The sequence below is a fragment of the Aegilops tauschii genome, chromosome 7 (genome assembly GCF_002575655.3).
Source record: "Aegilops tauschii subsp. strangulata cultivar AL8/78 chromosome 7, Aet v6.0, whole genome shotgun sequence".
NCBI lineage: Eukaryota > Viridiplantae > Streptophyta > Magnoliopsida > Poales > Poaceae > Aegilops > Aegilops tauschii.
In genome coordinates this window covers 565,923,833-565,943,878 of record NC_053041.3, presented here as the reverse complement: position 1 = coordinate 565,943,878, position 20,046 = coordinate 565,923,833, and the positions used below count along the sequence as shown (strand labels likewise).

General features: G+C 50.4%; 1 protein-coding gene across 4 annotated transcripts; it reads right to left on the bottom strand.

The window, feature by feature from the left end:
• Positions 1-13,638: 13,638 nt before the first annotated feature.
• Positions 13,639-20,046, bottom strand: LOC109777499 (uncharacterized). Of its 4 annotated transcripts, XM_073505194.1 has the most exons (6): positions 16,626-17,907; positions 16,303-16,582; positions 16,130-16,219; positions 14,740-14,840; positions 14,371-14,653; positions 13,639-14,289 (listed from the first exon to the last, which is right to left on the bottom strand). In XM_073505194.1, the coding sequence occupies exons 4-6, from the start codon at positions 14,836-14,838 to the stop codon at positions 13,799-13,801; spliced, it is 873 nt and encodes a 290-aa protein (XP_073361295.1). In that variant the 5' UTR covers positions 14,839-14,840; positions 16,130-16,219; positions 16,303-16,582; positions 16,626-17,907; the 3' UTR covers positions 13,639-13,798. The 4 variants fall into 4 exon arrangements, with proteins under 4 accessions (XP_073361295.1, XP_073361293.1, XP_073361294.1 ...); XM_073505192.1 differs by lacking the exons at positions 16,130-16,219; positions 16,303-16,582; positions 16,626-17,907 and adding exons at positions 19,208-19,278; positions 19,390-20,046; XM_073505193.1 differs by having other exon boundaries at positions 16,130-16,582; positions 16,626-18,379.

Here is a 20,046-nt window from a genome sequence, read left to right as displayed (position 1 = left end):
AAAGGAAGTGTAATGCATACTGTGGAATCACACAGATAATATTCATGCTTAAAAATGCATCTGCTGCATTCTGGTAGCTACGAATCCCTTTTGTGACATTGTATTGAACAGGAGTGTTTTTGAACAAAAAACAAGATGAAGCAACTTTACTGCTTAACCGAACCATTGTTGTGAGAAGTTAGAAAACCAATCATCCACACACAAGTAGAATATTGGCAACCAAGCATCCATCAGAATATGATGCAAAGAGATATAGAACCTCGCCATTCAATAATACAGATAGGCTCATCATACAGTACCACAACAAATATGGCATTTTGTATAGAAGCCACAACTATGCTAGATGAAAAAAAAAAGTGGCAGTAATTTGAGGCACCTAGTTGAGTGAGCAGCATACACAATTTAGGAAAGCAGTCTAGATCAACAGAGAACCTTAAAAAGGGAGAAACACAAGGAATGTATGAGAAGAATGCCCAAGACACATGGAAAATACAACTATGTATGTGTAACTATCCATTTATTCCTAATACAAGAAAATAAGTCAAAACATTCGTCACTTGGCTAATAGCCATGCAGGCACACTTATAGACTAAACAGAGAAGCCAAAAAACCAGCCACTTGGCTAGGCAGACATATAAACATATTTAACCTGTTGTGCTCCCTTAAAGATACTCCAGACAGAGTGTTAGTAGAATCTCTAATTTACCCTACATAAGAATGAATCATTAAGAAAGTAACTATAGATGAGAGTAAAGCAAGCTCCACACAGTATCAAATGGACAGTAAAAGTAATATGCAAACAAAAGGTAATTTGATATAATAACTTCAAATTTTACTGTCTGCTAACAGTAACAGAGTATAGAACAGATACAGGTATTTTGGCAATCTAATTATAAATTTATACATGTACTTTTTTTTTTGAAAAGGGGGATCGCCCCGGCCTCTGCATCAGAGTGATGCATACGGCCATCTTATTAACGAAATAAAAGGTACCAACAAGGTTCCAAAGTCTCCGACTGAAAAGTAATAAAAAGACAGCTCACACAGAGCTAAAGAGGCTGGACACACAGGCTAGCCAAGATAAGACGCCACAACCGGCTGGCTAAAGATAGATAGGTAAACTAATTGCCTATCCTATTACATGACCGCCATCCAAACCGGTTGAAGATATCCCGAGCTACCATCTCCCAGCGGATAGATCCAGTAACCAAATGCTCCCTGGCCTCCATCGGAGTGAGTAGCGACCATGAACGGATCACGGCCGTGGCTCGGAAAATAACCTGCAAAAAGTGAATACGTGATGTTCTGTTAAAAACCAAATCATTTCTGCAAGTCCAGATAGTCCACAACAAAGCGCAAACTCCAACACGAAGATGTCTCGCTAATTCAGGCTCAATCCCAGTGAGCCATGTCCCAAATAACGTAGTGACAGAATTCGGTGGAGTAATATTAAAAGCAATGTGAACCGTCCGCCAAAGAACTCTGGCAAACGGGCAATCAAAAAAGAGATGTTTGATCGTCTCGTCCCGATCACAGAAGCTACACCTCGTAGGTCCTGTCCAATTACGCTTAATCAAGTTATCCTTGGTTAAAATAACCTGTTTATGGACAAACCACATAAACACTTTTATTTTTAAAGGAACTTTGACAGCCCAAACATGCTTGGAGGTAGGAATGGAGCTCGAATTAATTACATCAATATACATTAATTTAACCGTGAATACTCCAGACCTAGTCAGTGTCCAGCGTAATTCATCGGGTTGTTGAGAAAGATGGACATCCATTAGTCTCCGAACTAGACGGAGCCAATCTTCCCAACGATTGCCCACTAACGACCGTCTGAACTGAATATTAAGGGGGATGGATTGAAACACCGTAGCAACGAACACCTCACGTCGTTGAACAATACGATATAAAGACGGATATTGAATGGCCAAGGGTGTCTCGCCGAGCCAAGTATCCTCCCAGAAGCGTGTACTAGCGTCGTTGCCAATAACAACCTTTGTCCTATTAAACAGAGATTGTTTGACTTTCATCAGGCCTTTCCAGAAAGGCGAGTCAGTTGGCCTGACTGTGACCTGGGACAAGGACTTTGTCTGTAGGTACTTGCTGCGAAGGATTTGGGCCCACGTGGCATCAGTCTCAAAAGAAAGCTTCCACATCCACTTGCTAAGAAGGCATCTGTTCTTGACTTCAAGATTCTCAATACCAAGACCCCCTTGGTCTTTCGGTCTACAGATGATATCCCATTTTGCAAGTCTGTATTTTCTTTTTAGATCATCACCCTGCCAAAAGAAGCGCGATCGATAAAAGTCCAGTCTTTTCCTAACACCAACTGGGACTTGAAAGAACGATAAGAGAAACATAGGCATACTCGTGAGCACCGAATTAATCAGAATTAATCGGCCTCCATATGACATGAGCTTGCCCTTCCAGCAACTCAGTTTCTTCCCGAACCGGTCTTCGATGCACTTCCATTCTCTATTGGTCAGCTTTCTATGGTGGATTGGAATACCTAGGTAAGAGAAAGGTAAATCCCCCAAGTCGCACCCAAACAATTGCCGATAAGCCTCCTGTTCGTCTTTGGCTCTACCAAAGCAGAACAGCTCGCTCTTATGAAAGTTAATCTTTAACCCGGTCAATTGTTCGAAAAGGCATAACACCAACTTCATATTTCTCGCCTTGGCCAGGTCATGCTCCATAAAGATGATTGTATCATCAGCGTACTGAAGGATGGATACACCTCCATCAACCAGATGAGGTACCAAGCCACCCACTTGACCAGCCTCCTTAGCCCTTCCTATCAAGATGGCTAACATATCAACCACAATGTTAAACAAGATAGGGGACATCGGATCTCCTTGTCTTAGGCCTTTATGTGTCTGGAAGTAATGACCAATATCGTCATTCACTTTAATTCCCACACTCCCTTTTTGTGTAAATGATTCAACCTGGCGTCGCCAGGCTTCATCAAAACCTTTCATACGCAATGCCTGTTGGAGAAATGGCCATTTAACCTTATCATACGCTTTCTCGAAATCCACCTTAAAAATGACACCATCTAACTTCTTGGAATGGATTTCATGGAGCGTTTCATGAAGGACGACCACCCCTTCAAGGATGTTTCTGTCCGGCATGAAAGCAGTTTGGGAGTGCTGCACCACAGAATGCGCAATCTGTGTGAGCCTATTAGTCCCGACCTTGGTGAAAATTTTAAAACTAACATTGAGAAGGCAGATCGGCCTGAACTGCTCAATTCTCACAGCATCCGTCTTCTTCGGAAGCAGTGTGATAGTTCCAAAATTCAAGTGAAATAATTGAAGCTGTCGAGAGAACAGATCATGAAACATAGGTAGCAAACCCCCCTTAATAATATGCCAGCACTTCTTGTAGAACTCCACCGGAAATCCATCCGGTCCGGGAGCCTTATTATTTTTCAACTGTGCTATAGCATCAAACACCTCCTTCTCCGAAAATGGGGCAACCAGAATATCATTTTCAGCAGCCGAAAGTTGAGGCACATCCTCAGTTCTGGACTCATCGAGAGATACACAATTATCCTCCGGAGGTCCAAACAACTGCCTATAATACTCGGTTATATATGTTTTTAGGTTATCCTGTCCTAAAATAGTGCCCTCATCTTGTTCAAGTTGGAATATTCCCTTCTTTCTGTGCTTACCATTAGCAATCAGATGAAAGAATTGAGTATTCGCGTCCCCTTGGACCACTTTGCGAACCTTAGCCCGCAAAGCCCACTTCAATTCTTCTTCGCGGAGAAGTTCTTTCAACCTCTGCTCTGCGTCAGTTTTAACCTGGAACTCAGCAGGCATCAAAATCGTGGATTCAGCCTTAACGTCCAGATTCTGTATAAGAGAGAGGAGCCTATCCTTCTCAACCTTATATACCCCACTAAGGTGCTTAGCCCAACCCCGTAAGAAGCTTCTCAAACTCCTAATCTTATTTTGCCAACGCTCGACCGCGGTTCTACCGCCTACACCCTTCGCCCATTCCCTAGCGATCAGGTCTAGGAACCCTTCGCGTTCGAACCAGGCCATCTCAAAAGAAAAGGTGTTTTTGTTTCCCATGTGGTTCGGCTCCCCTGAGTCAACAAACAGGGGTGTGTGATCGGAAAAACCCCGTGAAAGAGCTTGAACCGTCACAAGCGGGAACTTTTGTTCCCACTCCACACTCGCAAGAACGCGATCAAGCTTTTCGTAAGTCGGGTTGGGCAAAGAGTTAGCCCAGGTAAACTTTCTACCAGAAAGCTCTATCTCCCTCAGATCCAAGCTTTCAATAATAGTATTGAACATGAACGACCACCTGCCGTCAAAGTTATCATTATTCTTCTCCTCTCTCCTCCTAATGATGTTGAAATCACCCCCAACTAAGATTGGAAGCTGCTTGGACCCACAAATCCGAACAAGATCCGCCAAAAATTCCGGTTTAAGCTCGGGCTGTGCGGCACCATAAACCGCCACCAACGCCCAGTTGAAACCATCAACCTTAGACCTGACTCGAAACTTAACCGCGAAGTCGCCCATCACTACACTCCGGACTTCAAGCGAATCGCATCTCACACCCAGCAAGATACCACCCGATCTTCCTCGCGGAGGGAGGCAATGCCAATCAAAATCAACACCACCCGCAAGAGAGGAAAGGAACTGGGGCGCAAAGTTGTCTCTACCAGTTTCCGATAGAGCAATAAAATCTAAACGATGCTCCAGAGATGCCTCAGCAAGAAACCTTCTTTTAGCCAAGTCTTTCAGACCTCTGCTATTCCAAAAGATTCCTTTCATCACTCATCATGAAATTTTTTAGTAATCCGAATCCTAGCACTCCGACGAACTGCAGAATCGGGGTAAATTTTCCGTTTCCACTTACGCTTAGGTTTACTAGGTCCTGACTCCCGATCCTCATAACCGGGCTCAGCGGAACAAAAAACTGCATTCTCTACGGGCATATCATCGTCCTCAGACTCATGATTGGATGGTGCTAGATCCACACACATATTATCGAGCACTCTAACCCCTAATGCATCAATCTCATTGTCATTCATGGGTTTAACCGCTGCAATATTACGAATAGTTTCTAAGGCACGCTCCGCCTCCAAATCTAACAAATCATTCACCGAATTGGAAACCTCACTATATGTATCCCCGAGTGAAACTCCCAATTGGTTTGCATTATTTATAATCTCCTCATTAGAAAAATGCAATAAAGAGTTAGATATGTTGACGGACATACCAGCAGAGGTTGCAGCATCCTGAAGCTTGGCGGCCCTCATAGCGCACCGCTGCTGCATATCATCCACCTCCGGAAGCTCGTGGACGCGCGCACTGAACCGTCTCCCCGTCGACACAGGGTCTGGGATCCCGCCAAAAGCAACGACCTCCTCCCTGGTAAAGCCTCGCACTGAGTCCCTCAGAGGATCAACCGAGGTTACCGGAAGAGGTGGCTGCGGGCTCCCAAACCCCACCGGGGGGTCCATGTCCACGGGGACGGACGGATAGGAGAAGGCGGGGGCCGCCTGCCCGTACCCTCCTCCCACCCCCCTGCCGACGCAGAGGGTAGGGCCGTCGGCGAAGGAGTGGCGGTCCTCCTGACCGCCGGGGAAGAAGGGAGAGCCAGGGCCACCTGCCCCAGCCCCCCCCAGCGCAGCAGCTGGCTCGGATGGCACCGCCCCAACCGGGGAGGCAAGAGCCGAGGCCGCCTGCCTCGGGCTCCCTCCCCCCGCTGGCCGACCCCACCTGGATCGGCATCCCCACAGGGGGGAAGGCTAGGTCCACCTGACCCATGCAGCCCTCCCCACAGCCGACCATCACCGGCGTCACCGGTGTCACCGGCGCCAGACTAAGAGAAGGAGAGACCGAAGCCACCTGCCCCAGACTCCCCTCCCCATACCGAACCACCAAGTCAGTCGACGCCTGCCGGCCCGAGACCACTGAGGTGGTAGGAGAGAGCGGCCCCACCTGAGGCTCCACCTCCCGAACCCCTCCCACGGGCGTCCCCAAGAAACCATCCTCCATAGGACTAGCCACAACATCAAGCTCCAACGGCGGAAGCATACACTCAAAGCTATCATCAGACTCCACCCTGTCGCTCCAGAGCCGGGGAGGAGCCGATGCTGGCTCGAATGATCCAAACCGCAGCGTATTCATTGGTACCGCCGGATCCGAGGGAGACTCTACTCTAGGACCATCACCGGGCAACTAAGCATCCGGACTCGACCCCTTGGCCTTGTCGCGACCCGCCTCATTATGCGGGTTCCCACGAGCACCGGCATCATCATCCCCCTCGTGCATATCCATAGCATCATCGGAAACCACATCGGCAAACAGCTCCGAATCCTCAAACTCAATCTCAAGAGGAAACACCTCTCCCCCATAAAACCAGTTGACCATATCTGGGACAAAATCGATGTCCAAAACACCCACTAAGAGCCGGGCCACCCCATGTGAGCGGGTGAAAGCCATGTCCACATCCTCAGTCTTACCAACCATCATACCCAAACTCGCCACAACTCGAGCATCTGTCAGAGCCTCAGATGGGGCCCCTGAAAACCGCAGCCACACCTGAGTGAGCGGTTTGCCCTTAGGTTCCACCTTTTTCCACTCGTGAAACTCCAGGATGCACTTAGTACCCGGCACCTTACATAACCCAAAACTCAGCAGCTTCTGCAAATCTTCCACCGAAGGGAAATCAACCCTAAACACATTGTCCTCAATCTGGACGAGCTCCCACTGAAAATCACCTGGAGCCAGTTCCTGGAGTCGCTGCACAATTTGAGCCTCAGAAATCACTTCGCAGGTAGCTTTCACAAGTCCAGTAGTCAAACTTTGAGTCTCAACTCGAATCTCCCTCGCCACCGGAGACTCAAAGAACGTGAGCTCGGCACAGTATACTCCGTACATCGTGAGAGCAGGAGCCTGATCATGCAAAACCGGGCAATCCCCCATAATATGAGCAGTCTTACCACATGAGTTACAGAGTTCCGCCATGCACTCAGCAATAAAGTGGCCCTTCTCACCACATCGATAACAAAGCATCTTTTCTTTCTTTCGCGCCCATTTGGACGCCCTCTCAGACTCATCCCTGTCCCTAGCCTCCACAGCGGCTCCAGTTGCAGGAACATCCACGTTGGCCAAAGCCGTCACAACTTCCATAGCCTGGCTAGGCAACTCCGTCAACCGCACGGGATCCACAGCCATGTCCGAAACCTGATGGTCAACCACGACCGTTGCCGGGGGCGGCTTGCGGGCCCGACCACGTCCACCACCACGGCCACCACGATAGCCACGGAATCCACCTCTATGTCGGTTGTTCGGGCCAGTAGCCCCCTCGACAAAACCACCCGCCGGACCAAGGAAAGGTCTTTCAATAGAGCCATCACTCTGCCAAGCGTAGCCGCGTCCACCTCCCGTAGACGACGAGCCACGGTGCTGGCCAACCCCGTAAGCATCAACACCATCATCCCCCCACTGTCCTCTAGGCGGCCCAGTAGTACCACCGTCCCCCACGTCGGGCCTTGTCGGCGATGGACCCGAGCGTTTCTGCGCCGGTCTCGCGACATAGTGAGGCGGTGGCGCGGCGCTAGGTACAGTCGGCGCGACACCCCGCCCCACGGGAGCAGGCACCGGAAGTCTTGGGGGAGGGGCATCGCTCCCCGCAGCTGCAATGACCGGCTTGGGAGGCCGCAAACCACCTCGCCCTACAGTCGGCAAGGACCCAGTCGGCACCGCCGGACGCTGTAGCGGCGGCCGGGCACCATAACCACCACCCCGGCTCGCGGCAGCCAAAGAAGCAGGACAAGGCGGGCGGATGCCACCACCCCTACCCGCGGCGGCTACAGGGACCGGAGAAGGCGGGCGGGCAAGAGCACCACCTCCGCGGCCAAGGGCCGAAGCAGTAGCCCCGGCCGGTGCGACGCCCCGGTTAGCTCCACCAGGGACGTCCAGCGCCACAACTCCGGCGCGGGCTGACCCGGCCGGCTCCGCCGAGCTCTTTCCCGGGGGCCTCTGACCCGCCATGTGAAGCAGCGGCGGGATACGACGAGCGCGGCCTCCACGATCTACACGACGGTGAGGAAGCCGACGACTGAAAACCCTATGGCGCGTGACGGGATCAGCGGGATCAGCTGTTTCGTTGCATGCCTCTCACACGTAACCGGTACGCTCGACGCCCACTGAATCCGGCCCAAGGGTCATTGGCCCAGCTGCAACTACTTCGTACTGGGCCTCATACCCAGCCGAAGACGGCCCATTCTCCACCGGTGACCCTGCCGCGCCACACAAGGCATTCTCGATCGGGATCGAAGCCGCCGGCCCACACCGCGACAAATCGCACTGGAACATCAGCCCACTCACAGGCCCGCTCAACCGCGCGGCCTCAGCCAGCCCATCTGGGCCCAGCATCCGCTTCAAACGCGCGATCCGCGCTTCCCGGATCACGCCTGGACGGTCGACCGCCGGCGCCGGCGCCTGCGCCGCCGATGGCCTCCGCTTCTTCTTCCTCTTGACAATCTTCCAAGAATCATCGGTAAAGAAATCAGACAAAGTAGGTTTTGGAAGACTAACCTTAGGCAGAGGCCCTTTCCAAGGCCGGATCGCCGTCGTCGCCGTGCGTCGATGAACTATCCGCCTGACGATCTCGACCTTGTCCTCCGCCCGTAGACCCATCCTCGCCGGATCATCGGAAGGGATTGCCAGATCCACAAGCAGAGCCACCTCGTCCTCCGGATACCCAATCCGAAAAGCTTCGCAAATCTCGTCGGAAGGAGTGGGAGACGGCACGCCCGACGGCCCGACAAGCAGGTCGCCATCGTCGTCGACGTCCAAGTCCTCGGCGCCTTCATCGGCCAGCGCCCTGAACCGTCCGCCCACCCGCCTCCTCCCGCCGGTGAGAGCAACGCCGGTGGTCCCCGGAGTCGCCCCCCCTGTCGCCCCCATTCTCGGGATAAAACTGTTCTGCGTAGTATGCGCCTTCCTGAAACAAACGAACCAGTTTCGCGTTCACGTCCGCCTCGATGGGCCGGCCTATCTATACATGCACTTATGCAAGGATATAGCTATATATATCCCGAACTGGGGCAAACATAACTCTTATAGATTAGAAATAGAGAAGTGCATCATGTTTCAGTCCTAGGAAAGCTGCCACCCATGCCCGGCAATGATCAGAAATATGAGACATTTATTTTAATTACTGTCATGTTTATGGATCAGTGTAAGGAATAAAACATACTTCCTCCGTTCCAAAATAGATGACCCAACTTTATACTAATGTTAGTATAAAGTTGGGTCATCTATTTTGAAACGGAGGGAGTACATGCATGTCTTTGGGATATAAAGGAAGCATGCTAAATAATAGCTGTACCTATCGAGAATGACCATAAAAGTATATAACATCGCCATCAGTCCTCGTCTAATGTACTTTACAGTTTAGCAAGTGGACTGAAAGGCAACAAAACCTGAAGCATTCAACTACACATGAATCAGTCAACAAAAATAGAGTCCCATTGCAGAATTCACTACAGTAAAAATCTTAGTTACCTTAACATACTGGAACACAATCACTGCAGGAAGGTCTGAAGAAAGCATCCAACTTGTCATGCAACGTGTTTGCATCTCCCAGCCGTTCTTGTCACTCCGATTCCTCGCCTGCAACCCGTGGCCATGCTCGAACCAGAGGTGATTGATGTTCCGTCCAGCCTATGCCCGGCAGTAAGGCCAAAGGTATGACTTATAACCTAATAATTCCACTATGTATGGTCTATGAATTACATCATAAAAGGCAATGTGATAAAGTATCAATATAATAAAAATAATAGAGAATAAAAAAATCATAACTTGAAACAAGAACTACAAATTTAAAGCAATAATAAAATGGGCAGAAGTTCATCATAGGCTTGAACCTACAGCACTCCTGCTGACAGAATGGGCAGAAGTTCATCATAGGCTTGAACCTACAGTTCCAATTCAGAATATAATGCAGTGGCGACAACACCCAAACATTGATTAAAAAAAGGTATCATTGCAGCGAAACGGACTTTCAGCACAGCACACGGCGTCAATGGTGCACGGTATCCTGCCCGTGCGTCGCTGCGTTGAGATGGTAACTAAATGTGCCAGCATGTTATATTGGAAACTTTATCTGGACTATACATGTTGTATTCTATGGTTTGTGGGTTGTTAGAGTACGTAATGGGTCTAATGGGCCTGGGCTGACGGTTAGCCCGTTAGTCTTAGGGTTAAAGATCGTTTGCTTAGGGATCAAGTAAACCTCTCTATGGGGGGGGGGGGGGGGGGTGTGTGTATCAATCTAATCAAGCAAGAATTAAGAAGGAAATCCCTTCCCTCTTGCCCGGCCGTGGGCAAAAAGGCCTCCGGCCGGCCCTTTCGCGCCCTCCTTTTAGCAGCGCCATAACAATTTGGTATCAGCTAGCTTTGGTTCGATAATGTCTTCCTCCGTCGCGCCCGCCCCCGTTGTCCTCACCCCGGAGGAGGTGTCCGGGACGCTGTGGGACATAACCCAGACGTCTGGTCCAGGAGATCCGCCTGTTCTTGGCCAGGTCCTACGGGCCGCACCCGGCTGCGCCGCCCATCGCCGCCACCGCGCCACCGTGGCTGCCGTGGCAGCCGCCGCACCAGGCGGCCTCCGCCGCGCCCACCTGGTCGCACCCGGCTACGCCGCCCATCGCCGCCACCGTGCCGCGTGGCTGCCGTGGCAACCGCCGCACCAGGCGGCCTTCGCCGCGCTCGCCGGGCCACTGCAGCTGCCATCCACCGCCACCACCGCCCCACCCTGGCTGCAGTGGCAGCCGTCGCTCCTGGCAGCCTCCGCCGCAGCAGCCGCTGCAGCTGCAGCAGCCACCGCCGGTCAGCTCCTGCCCTGCATCTTCCGCACCGGGGGGAGTCCCGATCCACCAGATCAAGTTTCCGCCGTCGCCACACCGCTTCCCCAGGGCGTCCTCATCCAGCAGATCAAGTTCTCGCCGTCGCCGTCACCGCTTCCGGCTTGGATCACTACCCGCGGTGAGGCTGCAGGCTGTTGCGCGCGGCCTCCTAACGCGTCGGCGTGTGCAGGAGATGCGTGGTCTGCAACTGCCGCTACTCCCAATTGTGCTTTGCTGCGCAAAGGACCTCGATCTCGTCCGCTGCGTCGGGGATCTTGGGCATGCTGTTTTCCCCACGGACAGCGACCTCAAAGTCTGCGACGTCGGCGGTTGGGGGGGCGCACCCCTCCTCGCCATTCTCCATCAACAGCCCTCCACTCTTCTCTGTGCGGTGTAGACCAACAGCCGTCCGGTAGGGAGAAGGCATGGTGTCACCGACAGGAGCGCACCACGTAGCACCACTGCATTCCGCCGCCGGCCGCTGCGAGGGCGCCTCTGCTGGTCGCTCTTGCGACCACTTCCAGGTGGACATACACATGCACTCCTTTTGTCCAGATGGTGTCCATGGGATCCAGGTGGCTGTACACATGCATGTCTGACGTGCGGATGGTGTCCACTTTATGTTCAGGGGTCCAAAATAAAGCGTCCCAGGTCATTTTCAGGTTGAGAGTAATAAAACAAGCTGAGATGTAAAAGGCTTGTTTTTAGGTGTTAGGTTTGTGTTGCGTCGAGTCATGGTTATAAGTTGGTTAGGTTGCAGCTCGAGGACAAGCTGCATGTCCAGGTGGGGTGTAGCGTTAGAGTACGTAATGGGTCTAATGGGCCTGGGCTGGCGGTATAGCCTGTTAGTCTTAGGGTTAAAGGTCGCTTGCTTAGGGATCAAGTAAACCTCTCTATTTAAGGGGGGATGTATCAATCTAATCAAGTAAGAATTAAGAAGGAAATCCCTTCCCTCTTGCCCGGCCGTGGGCAAAAAGGCCCCCGGCCGGCCCTCTCGCGCCCTCCTTCTAGCAGCGCCATAACATGGGTACAACGATGGTCCAAGACACGTTCCACCACCCAACCATGCCTCGTTCAGGGTACTACCATTCTTTCGGCCCGTGTTTGAGGGCCGGCACGGAACAAAGTGTTCCCGCCAGCTGGTGACTTCAATGGCTCCGAACCCCACCCGACCACCGTCCCCTACGTTTTCTCTCTCTCCCTCCCTTTTTTCTCTCTCATGGCGTGTGGAGCTCTCTCGTGGTTGCCGGCGACGAGCAGACGACCAGCGTCGGTAAGCCATGCCTACTGCAGATTCGCTGGGTGAGCGTGACGTACTCTCGTAGCCGCGGCCTAGAGAACGGTGCCGCCACATTCAGTTTCAATCTCGACTCCGGCACCACGCCAATGCCCTGCTCTCCTTCAGTCTTGTACTGCACCACCGCGAGCTGACCATGGCAAGGGCTCTCAAGCGGGGCTTGGTTTCGCTGCCAGTTCCATGAACATGAAGCTTCGGCCAGATCCACCGGAGGCAGTCAACATGGGAGGGCTGAAACGCCAGATCTAGTGGCAGGGAGACGGTCGCCCACGTTGCGAGCTTCGATCAGGCGATCTCTTCTCCGTCATGCCGGCTCGTGTATGTATTCTATTTGAATCTTTTCCTCCACGGATGGTTTGGAAACCATGGCATCAGATTTTGCTCCTTTTACTAGTGGTTGGGGCGCCACCCTGTGGCGCCACTTGTGAGAAAACTGTATGCATGTTTTAGTCCTCGCCTCCGTCTAAAAAAAGCATCTCAGAAAAAAATCATCTAAAAAAGTTTTTAAAAAAAATTACCACCGCAGTCTACTAACGAGTGCCACTTTGCATAACCCTCTATTTAAAAAATACCAAAGGTCCTCAGCTCTATCTAAATATATATATATATATATATATATATATATATATATATATATATATATATATATATATATATATATATATATATATATTTAAAAAATAATCCACAGCTTCATTTAATTTTTTTTCAAAAGCTTTCTCACCGCGGCCAACCAGCTTGCGCCACGTGGCATAGTTGGTTGGCCATATTTAAATAATAATCCACACCTTCATTTAATTTTTTTTCAAAAGCTTTCTCACCGCGGCCAACCAGCTTACGTCACGTGGCATAGCTAGTTGGCCGCCCTTCACGCGTAGCTTAATGGGTTTAATTTCTTTGATCCGGGATAGAAGCCGAAGCACACGGATCCAGGTGGGGTGCGGCCTTGCGGGAGCAGTCGACCTGCCGGACAACGGGGCCATCTCGTCGTCTCCGTGTCCTCCGTGGCTGATGTGCCACCTAGTGGGATTAACTAGTCAGATACGAGGCAGAAACATCTGTCAATTCGTTTGCACCGGCTATAGTGCGGGGTGTAAATTGCGTATGTCGATGTAGGTGAATGTGGGACACATCGATTTATTAATCACTACTAGAAAAAGGCTTACTAGTGGCGCACCAGTTTTGCCTACTAATGGCGCACTACTGGTGCGCCACTAGCACCACGCCACTAGAATATTTTAGTAATGGCGCACCACAGGTGCGCCATTAGTATCTGGTATACTAATGGCGCACCACGGGTGCGCCATTAGTATCCCAAAGGTGCGCCATTAGTAACTGATATACTAATGGCGCACCAGATGGAAGTGCGCCATTAGTAACATTTTTTTTAAAATCGTTTTTTCTTAATCTCAGGTCACTATTTCACATATGAGATATCCAACACATATATATACAACAAGCATCCATATAACAATCATATCCAACACACAAGTTTCATCATATATACATACATAGCCAACACATAGTTCCATCGTTACATATTATAAAAGTTTCACATTGTTCATCCAACACCGTTATCCATCCAACACCATATTACAAAAGTTTCACATAGTTCAGTTCTCATTGTTCTTCTCCTTCTCCTTCCTCAGCCTGATGCGCCAAGAGCGGCGAGGCGGTGGAGGCAGCTGTGGGATGTAGACTTCTACCACAATTGGCGTGGTCATGTCGCCCAGCTGTGGGATCGCCGGCGCCACCACCGGTGCGTGGTCATTGTCAGGCACCACCACCATCGCGAGGCCACCTTCAGGCAGGACGGGCACGACCATCGCTAGGTCATCCTCAGCCACCACCATCTCTTGCCCATGGTCAGCCACCACCATCTCTTGCCCTTGGTCAGCCACCACCAGCGCTAGGTCATCCTCAGCCTGATGCCCATCGTCATCCTGCAGCTCCTCATCCCCACTCTGCTCCTCTTCTCCCCCACTCCAGTCCGGATCATCCTTCTTGCTGTCTTTGCTACTGCTAGAATCGCTGCTGCTTTCGCTAAAGCCAGAATCGCTGCTGCTTTGGCTGTAGCCAGTGTCGCTGCTGCTGCTCCCATTGCCTGTCCAAATGCAACAATGGCCGTTAACAATCGATGTGAGACAAAGCCAAATGTAGAGGAATAAGAAGAGGCAGAACGCACTGGCATCTTCGTCGTCAGCGTAGCGCATGCGACACATAGTCATGTTGAAAACCTTCATGATGAGCATTGTGGCGTTATCGTCGTACCTGAAGAGAAGAAAGTACCCGGTCCGCAGGTCGTAGGCACTGTAGAACTTGTCCCAGCCACGGCACAGGTACATGTGGCCCTCCTCGATCACCAACTCCACGTCCCACAGCCTGCGAACCCCGCCGCCGGCCTGTCGGAGCTTCACATTATGTGGCGGATCTTCACCCAGCATGTTCATAAAAGTGTCAGGCAGCCTCTGCAATTTGGGACAAGGAGTGATGTAGCAAACAACAGAGTTATCATAATGAGATGGGTGAAGGGGAGATCTCTCGTTTTATATACCTGCCTCGTGGCTGATACTGAAGTCCCAAGTCTGAAGAACTCGAAAGCATCCAACTCGTACTCCGGTGAGGCAGAGCGGCGGTGGCTGCTTCCCCCCATCTCTGATAAGCAGCAGAAGAGACCAATTCAAGTTAGCAATAGATTCAAGTGAATGTATCTTTTATTGCAAAGCCACAACTTAGCAATAGATTCAAAGTTAACGATTGGCACCTAGAAAAGCATTTCAACATCTTCACAGATTTTACTAGCTACAATACATTCAAAAAATAAATGATATACAGTTTGTATCTCTTTGCAATGAACACACTCTAGGGGTTTTGCCATCCCCCTTTTCCTTAGATTGTCACAAGTCATGATTTTGTTCTGGGAGAACATCCAAATGAAACCTTATACCCTAGGGGGTAATTTAATACTCCATACTACAGGAAGATACAAAGGTTGCATCCATTGAGCTCCAGCTGCAGCTGCAGCTGAGGTATCCATGAGCCATCATGCCAGCCAGCCAGGAAATAAACTTTACTTTCCAAAGGAAAAAAATACAATGCATATATAGATAGATGAGCATGTTCAGTTTACAAGAATGAATATAAACAAGCAAAGAATGCATGCATGCATATCAAGAGTTGGCATCTACAGGTTCTCCAAAATGAGTAGAAAGGGAGCATGCTGACATCTATACAAGCCAATAATGATTTACTACTCAATGGAACAGGGTAAGATAAACACCAGTCAATAAATTTACTACATCAAAAGGAGTAAAACTCAACAATGCAGCACTATCTCTGAACCTAACCTTTGTTTAGTATGGGTATGACAAACCAATGAGTTGGTCATCACAATGTTTGTACTGCTGTAAATTCAGAGATAGTCCACAGGTTTTCATTCTTCTTCTTCTTACTGCCAAAATTTTCATTCTTCTTCTTACTGTCAAAATTCAGAGTAAATTCTAGCCTTATTTGTACTGCTTGTGCTTGTAGTAGTAAGATTCAGGAGTAGGAGATCACAAAAGTACAGTCCACAGGTTACTCCAAGTTTCTGAATTTTCAGTAAATTTTCTGTAAGAAAAGAACTAAAAGAAAAGAAATCCCAGGGTTAAAAAATCTGGAGCAAGTCCTAGCAGAACCACAAAATGTTCATCTACTCCTAGGATGTCCTGTTCATAATTCTAGTTCATGTCCTAGGATGTGCTATTCATAATTGTTAATCCAAACAGCAGATACACAAGCATTGGATTTTACAAATGTCCAAACAGTGTCATATCTGAAATGTATGATTTTCAGTAGCAGAGATTCAGAGTCATTAGTTTTGAGTGTACATCGTGAAAAACCTAGAGGACGCCGGCGGGGAGAGAAACCTAGGGGGAAGGAGGGGAGGAGAGAGGAGGAATCACCTAGAGGACGCCGGCGTCGAGGAGGCTGCGGGCGGCGATCCGGAGGAAGGGGCCCGTGATGTCGTTGGCGTCCTTGGCCGCCTTCTTGACCTTCCGAGCAGAAGAAGGCACGGGTGGTGAGAGGAGGAGGAGGAGAAGCTAGGGGGGTGGGGGAAGGGAGGGAGGGGACGTACGTGCTGGGGCGGGGCGGCGAAGGAGCGGCGGGCGCGGGGGCGGCGGCGCGAGGGAGCTGCAGTGGTGGGGGGCGGCGGGGGTGGAGTCCGGCGGCGGTCGGGGCGGCGGCGTCGAGGCAGCGCAAGACCACAGCGGCGGACGACGTGCAGGCGCGGCGGACGGAGGGGGCGGAGCAAGGGGGCGGCGGCGTACGGTTGGGGTCGAGGAGTGGGGGATCTGGCGAGCGAGGGAGGGAGGGAGGCGACAGTGCGAGGGGAACAAGCGATTCTAATGGCGCACCTCCCCCTGGCGCGCCATAAGTACGTCGATTCTAATGGCGCACCTCCCCCTGGTGCGCCATTAGAATTTTGTTTTACTTACTAGCCCGACTGGTCAGGTTATATTTCACCTAACCCTATCTCCATCAGAACATGCCCACTAGCCTGACTGGTCAGCACGTAGCACACACACTAGGAGGTCCTGGGTTCGATTCCTAGGCTCCCCAATTTTTGTTTTTATGCATTTAAAATGCTGTTTGATATTTATTTGTGTTTAAATATGTTCAAACTTGTTTAAATCATAACAGTAATATTTTTTTATAAAAACAGTAATGATTTTTTAAAAAATATCATCAAATTTGTTATTTGAAAATATAATCAAATTTGCTTTTTTTTTACAAATTTAGTTGCATTCATTTGTGACGGTGGAGCGGGCCGGGGAGGGTGCGGGGGAGAGGGTGCGGGGGGTCGTCGGCGACGGCCGGTGGAGCGGGGGAGGGTGCGGTGGGTCGTCGGCGACGGTGGAGTGGGGGAGGGTGCGGGCCGGGGGTCGGCGGCGGCGGCCGGTGGAGCGGGGGAGGGAAATATTCTTTCTCTCCGAAACCACCTGCCCCGCGAGATATCCGAAACCGAGATAGTCGTGCACCGTCGTGAGCAGTGCGGCTCTCATAGGGAAATATTCTTTCTCTGCGGCGTCCCACGTATCAACCAACTGCCCCAGGTGCGCCATTAGTTGTTTTGCAAAAAAGTAAAAAATAAAAAAAATATTGTAGTGGCGCACTATGTTCCTGGTGCGGCATTACTAGTTACAACTAGTAATGGCGCACTATGTCCTGGTGCGCCATTACTATGTCTGGCAAAATAAAATAAAATAAAATTTGTTACTAATGACGCACCGTGTGTCTGGTGCGCCATTAGTGTATTTCACACTAATGGCGCACCAGCACATGGTGCACCACTGCTACATAGCAATGGCGCACCACATATCTGGTGCGCCATTAGTGGCCATTCCATCTATAGCCCTTTTCCTAGTAGTGAATGCAAAACCGTGAGAGTCTGTGTAAACGAAACGTGGTAATGAAAATTACCATTGCTGACTGACTAGATGAATGCTCGCGTGGATGCCGCGAAAAAACTGAAATGAAAAATAAAATGCAAAACCATAATTAGCACATGTCAAGATGATTAGCATACTGTCAACAAGGATTAGCACATGTCAATATTTATTTATTTATTTTGCGGGGTAAAGCAATGGGTTTTATTCATTAGAAATAGTGTTACAGTCTCTAATACAAGGTAATTAAAATCAGACATCAAATATAAATATGCTTATGCTATGATGGAGCGTCAAGCCCATCATGACAGGTGCTAATCAAGTTGGTTGCAATGCCACTGATTGAAGAAATTGGAAACACAATTGAGAAAACCGTCAATTATTTTTTAGGGCGCTTGAAGCAGCCCTGCTATTCGTAAACTTGTCAAGGATGAATTACGTCCCGCCGGTGTGATATGCATCACGCACCTTGTGGGGTGGGTTGGGGGAGTCGGATCCTGGATAGTTTGTTCTTCAGCACGGCCGTGAGCTTCTTTGGGTAGGTGAGGGTCGAGGAGGGAGGAGAAGATAGTAAATGATTTTTTTTTCAAAGCGGAGGCAAAAGAATTGCCTCATTGATTAATTAAGAAGAAAAGAATTGTCCGGTTAATTTATGGAAAACCGGGCTAAAACCGATACAATCAGACCATAATTAGGTTACTCACCAATCATGACCCCACGAGCATACGTGCAACCTGCCAAACCCTCCTAACATACAATAACTTCTCACGCCTGTACACCACAATTGAACCCGACAAAAACATCCCAACAAAAGATAGTGGACCACGCCGAAACCATAATAACTACCCAAACCATGACTTGAGCGCTGTGGTGCTGACTGGTCTAAACCAATGGTTATAGTGCGACAAAACTAGCGAGTGTTGGGGCAATTTGCTTCCGCGCTGGGTAATAATACAAACAGATTATTCCTCCTATGCATGTGCAAGCTTGCGTAATCCGGATCAGCACTGGATGCATGTACAGGGGGTACTTCTTAATAGTGCACGGCGTCTAGTGATTCGTTCGTGTGTCAAAGTGATTAGCTACAGTGTTAAAATGATTATCTAACAACTAAAATAAGTTGTACTAATTGAACGTCTTGTTTGTGCAGGAAAATTATGTGCTCCGGCGGGGAGCTGTGGGACCGAGCGTGTTGGCAACCACTGACCGGCCCGTGACTTGTACCGGACATTTGGTACAAAATGCAACCAGTTCCAGTTTGCTGCCTATTAAGGTGCTGGCTTGGGGAACATCTCGTACTCCCACTCATGAATCCAGGACCAAACTAGCTGCTTTACGCGTTGAATACTGCCTGGTGTAAAACAGATGCAACGTTATTATACATTGGTTCGTAAATGCGGGATGATGATCCACATGCAAATGAGTGGTGCCGATAAACTTACCACTGGACGCCGTGCACCAAAGGAGCTTTTCGATCATTGCAGGGGATATGCTGAAGCTACTGAAAGGGAAGCTTCTGACAAAGCTTTGATGTGGTTTATTTGAGACATGAAATTCAAGAAAACTGATGAGCCAGCCAACACAAGAACCCACCAGCTCTTGTGAAGTTCAGCAGCCCTTGTCGCCGGAGTCCATTGACTTCGAGCCCTCCAAGTCATCAAACTCTGCAAGAAACAAGAAACACATAACATAGGTAGCCACGGCCACACAGCCACGAACAAGCAGTGCCAGGAAAGAAATAAAATAAAAATGAACGGAATCTATAACTCCCGAACCTATAGTGTTTTAGAATCTGGGTCCGAACGCCTTTGCTGCCGTTAGTTTCCACGCATGAATCTCAGCGCTGAATTCTATTCCATGTCAGAATGCGAAAGCGTTCAGACGTTTAGGAATTCGTCCCGAACGAGGCCAGCCCCGAGACAGCCACTCCACCCACTCAATAGCTCTCACCTCTCCCTCCCCCTCATCTGCCATGCGCATCGGCGGCGACCGCGCGGCGAGGAGCTCCGCAGCTCGGCGGCGGCCACAAGGAGCAGTAGGTCCTGCGGCGGCGACCGCGCGTCGAGGAGCTCCGCAGCCCGGCGGCGGCCACGAGGAGCGGCTTCGGCGGCGAGGAGCTCCGCAGCCGGGCGGTCCTTGGCGGGAGGAGCACGGCAGGTCCCTGGCGGCGGTCCTCGATGCGGTGGTGGTGGCTGACGAGATCCGGCACGGTGGCACCGCGCCCAACGTCAGCGGCGGCGAGGGAGAAGGATGGAGACGAGGTCTATGGTGAGTTGCGGTGGACGCTGACCATGGGATGGTCTCGAGGCGGCGGCGGTGGCCGACGAGGTCCGGGATGGCGCGCCCGGTGTTAGCGACAGCGGAGGTGCCTGCAGCGTTGGAGGGCAAGGGTGTTGCTGCTCAGGGGTAGGCCGATGTGAACGGCGCCTGCT

Excerpts from the sequence above, each read along its gene's own strand:
- LOC109777499 (XM_073505192.1), bottom strand. The coding sequence starts at position 14,838 with ATGGGGGGAAGCAGCCACCGCCGCTCTGCCTCACCGGAGTACGAGTTG. Across the intron at positions 14,654-14,739 it reads CAGTATCAGCCACGAGGCAG|AGGCTGCCTGACACTTTTAT; the intron begins GTATATAAAACG and ends CCCAAATTGCAG. Across the intron at positions 14,290-14,370 it reads CGCTGACGACGAAGATGCCA|GCAATGGGAGCAGCAGCAGC; the intron begins GTGCGTTCTGCC and ends GCATTTGGACAG.